Raw genomic sequence first — 3,720 nt, forward strand, 5'->3', positions numbered from 1 at the left:
CAACTCCTCTTGATTTACTATCTCATTTAATCACTTCCTCATTTTCAGATGGGTTGATCTGTTGAAATGATGTGTCGACATCAGATTCAACATCGTCCCTTTTTCTGAGATATTTTCATCCACTATCACATTGATGGATTTCATCATAGCTTTGGTTTTGGAATTAAAGACTCTATACGATATGTCGTTTGTAGAGTATCCCAGAAATATACCTTCATCACTCTTGGGATCCATCTTTCTTCTTTGTTCATAGTCAGCTAGGATGTATCATTTAGTTCCAAATACATGAAAGTATTTGATTATGAGCTTCCTTACTTTCTATAATTCATAGAGAGTGGCTGAGGTATCGGTTCTTAGGGTGACTCTATTATGAATATAGCATGTAATATTCATTGCTTCAGCCCAGAAATGATAGGGGAGACGCTTGGTATGAAACATGACTCTAGTTGACTCTTGGAGAGTTTTGTTCTTGTGTTCCACAACACCATTTTGATGTGGGGTGATAGGAGAGGAGAACTCATGCCCAATACCTTTAGAGGAGAAAAAATTAGCAAATCTGTTGTTTTCAAATTCTTTCCCATGGTCACTTCGGATCCTGATGATTTCAATTTCCTTCTCTCTTTCAATCCTTTTACATAAATATTTTAACACCTCAAATACATCATATTTTTCTTTGATGAAGTTCACCCATGTGAACCTTGAAAAATCATCAACAACAACATAGGTGTACCTTTTCCCTCCAAGGCTCTCAACCTGCATAGGTCCCATTAGGTCCATATGAAGAAGTTCCAAAACTTTCGAAGTCGTCTGATATTGTAACTTTGGATGTGACATCTTGGTTTGCTTCCCAGTTTTACACTCACCACATATTTTACCTTCTTTGATCTTGAGTTTTGGAATTTCTCGGATGACTTCTTGTGACATAATCTTTTTCATACCCTTCAGATGCAGATGTCCAAGTTTTTGGTGCCATAGATTAACTTCGTCTTCTTTGGATATCAGGCATGTAGAAGTGAGGTTTGTTTGTTTAGAGGACCATAAGTAGTAGTTGTCGTTAGACCTAACTCCCTTCATTAGCACTTGATTTTTCTCATTTATGACAAGACACTTTCATTTAATGAAGTTAACTTTAAGACCTTCATCTCATAGTTGACTAATACTAATTAGGTTAGCAGTCAAACCTTTTACCAGTAGGACATTATCGAGACTTGGAAGTCCAGTACATGCTAGTCTTCCAACCCCTTTAATTTCACCTTTAGCCCCATATCCAAATGTGACATGGCCGATTGAGTATGGCTTGATGTTTTCAAGGAACTTCTTGACACCTGTCATGTTCCTGGAATATCCACTATCAAAATACCAGTCTTCACGAGCTGAAACTCTTCGAGAGGTGTGAGCTATAAATCTGGTGTTGACAGTCTTGGGTATCCACTCTTTCTTTTGATTGACCCTGAGTTGTGTTGGGTACCTTGGATAACCAGACAATATGAAACATAAGGGCTTAATATAGCCATATTTTCCACAATAGTGACATCTCCAGCGAGATGATCTTCCTTTAGTTTGAAAGTTTTGATGCTAGTCCAGTACATGCTAGTCTTCCAACCCCTTTAATTTCACCTTTAGCCCCATCTCCAAACGTGACATGGCTGATTGAGTATAACTTGATGTTTTCAAGGAACTTCTTGAAACCTGTCATGTTCCTGGAATATCCACTATCAAAATACCAGTCTTCACGAGCTGAAACTCTTTGAGAGGTGTGAGCTATAAAGCTGGTGTTGACAGTCTTGGGTATCCACTCTTTCTTTTGATTGACCCTGAGTTGTGTTGGGTACCTTGGATAACTAGACAATATGAAACATAAAGGCTTAATATGGCCATATTTTCCATAGTAGTGACATCTCCAGCAAGATGATCTTCCTTTAGTTTAAAAGTTTCGATGACTGCATGATGTTGAGACAAAGATTTTGACATGACGAGTTTAGACTCCTTTCCTGGAAGAGAAAAGTTTGTCATCGATGATTCTCCTTGGATATGAAGAGATTGATTTTTAAAGCCAATCCCTCTTAGATATCCAGCTGCTTTTCCAATTTGCAGAACTTCACCTAACATGTTAGATCCCTTGTTTAGCATTCTCACAGATTTGGTCATGTTGTTAAGTTTGGAAGACAATAGTATCACTTCATTTTGGAGCTCAGAGATGGTGAATTGAAATCCTTCTTTTTCAGCCTGCAACTGAGATATAATTTTCTTCTGTTTTTCTCCTAGCAGGCACACTTCTTCACTTCTGATGCAGAGCTCTCTATAGGCAGCAACCAATTCCTCATAGAATAGTTCTTCATCACATGAATCTTCATCAGATTCCCATATTCCAATTAGAGCGGTAACATGTTTATAAACTTCCTCCTCAAGTTCACTTTCAGAATTGTCCTCATCAGACCAAGAAATATATAGTATTTTTTTTAGTTTCTTGAGATAGGTAGGACATTCAGCTCTAATGTGTCCAAAACCTTTACACCCATGACACTAGATTCCTTTACCTTGATTTGATCTCTCTTCAGTTCTTGTTCTTCTATGGAAGTCATTAGTATTTCTGATGTCAAGAGGGATGTTCTTAACATTGGGTCTTGACTTCATGTCAATTCTCTTAAGAACCTTGTTGAATTGTCTTCCTAGAAACACTATAGCATTGGTCATTCCTTCATCAGTATCCAAGTCACATTGCTTTTGTTCATCTTCAGTGTTGGATACAAATGTTATGCTCTTGGTTTTCTTTTCAGTTCTGTCATTAATACCTAACTCAAAAGTGTGGAGAGATTCAATAAGTTCATCTACTCTTATGGAGATGATGTCTTGAGCTTCCTCAATAGTTGTGACATTCATGTCAAATTTTGTAGGTAGAGACCTTAGAATTTTTCTCACCAGTTTTTCTTCTGACATCCTTTCTCTCAAAGCACTATATGAGTTAGCAATTTCAAGAATACTCATGTGAAAGTCATGGATATTCTCATCATCTTTCATCTTTAGATTCTCAAATCTTGTAGTGAGAAGCTGAAGTTTATACATCTTTACTTTGGGCGTGCCTTCATGAGTAGTTTTGAGGATTTCCCAAGCTTCTTTAGCTATAGTAAAAGTATTAATCAACCTGAATATATTTTTGTCCACACCATTGAATAGGGCATTCAAGTCTTTGGAGTTTCCAAGAGCCAATTCATTTTCTTCCTTGGACCAACCCTCTTCAGGTTTCAATTTTGTAGTGGCCTTTCCATCCTTGCCATTCACAACAGGATGTTTCCATCCTCTAATGATAGCTTTCCATGTCTTGTTCTCCATATATTTTAAGAAAGCCACCATCATTACCTTCCACTAGTCATAGTTGGATCCATCTAAGACGAGGGGTATGTTGATAAATCCTCATTCCTTGTCAATGGTGCCAGAAAGTATCTTCCCTGAATCTCACCCAGAAGCAGAGCAGGATGCCTGCTCTGATACCAATTGAAATTCTGGCAAGCAGATCCCTGATGTTGAACATGATGTCATGACCTTAGGGTCTGCACATTATCACACAACAAACAATAGCAGGATAAGTAAAATAGTAAATAACATAATTAGTTGTTAACCCAGTTCGGTGCAATGTCACCTACATCTGGGGGCTACCAAGCCAGGAAGTAAGTCCACTGTCACGTAATTAGTTTGAAGTCTTACACAACCTCAATGTTTACA

At 37.8% G+C, this 3,720-nt stretch overlaps 1 protein-coding gene across 1 annotated transcript; it reads right to left on the reverse strand.

Moving 5' to 3' along the window:
- Positions 1 to 318: 318 nt before the first annotated feature.
- On the reverse strand, positions 319 to 3,351 carry LOC127102712 (uncharacterized). The gene is made up of 4 exons (XM_051040057.1): positions 2,538 to 3,351; positions 1,814 to 2,507; positions 1,189 to 1,468; positions 319 to 1,107 (listed from the first exon to the last, which is right to left on the reverse strand). The coding sequence occupies exons 1-4, from the start codon at positions 3,349 to 3,351 to the stop codon at positions 319 to 321; spliced, it is 2,577 nt and encodes an 858-aa protein (XP_050896014.1).
- Between the last annotated feature and the right edge of the window lie 369 nt (positions 3,352 to 3,720).

This window comes from Lathyrus oleraceus, chromosome 7, assembly GCF_024323335.1.
Source record: "Lathyrus oleraceus cultivar Zhongwan6 chromosome 7, CAAS_Psat_ZW6_1.0, whole genome shotgun sequence".
Taxonomy (NCBI): Eukaryota; Viridiplantae; Streptophyta; class Magnoliopsida; order Fabales; family Fabaceae; genus Lathyrus; species Lathyrus oleraceus.

Coding starts and splice junctions, on each gene's coding strand:
- LOC127102712 (XM_051040057.1), bottom strand. CDS start 3,351: ATGGTGGCTTTCTTAAAATATATGGAGAACAAGACATGGAAAGCTATC. Junction 2,508..2,537: donor TGAAGAGAGATCAAATCAAG/GTAAAGGAATCT, acceptor ATGGGTGTAAAG/GTTTTGGACACATTAGAGCT. Junction 1,469..1,813: donor GGTACCCAACACAACTCAGG/GTCAATCAAAAG, acceptor TGGTTATCCAAG/GTACCCAACACAACTCAGGG.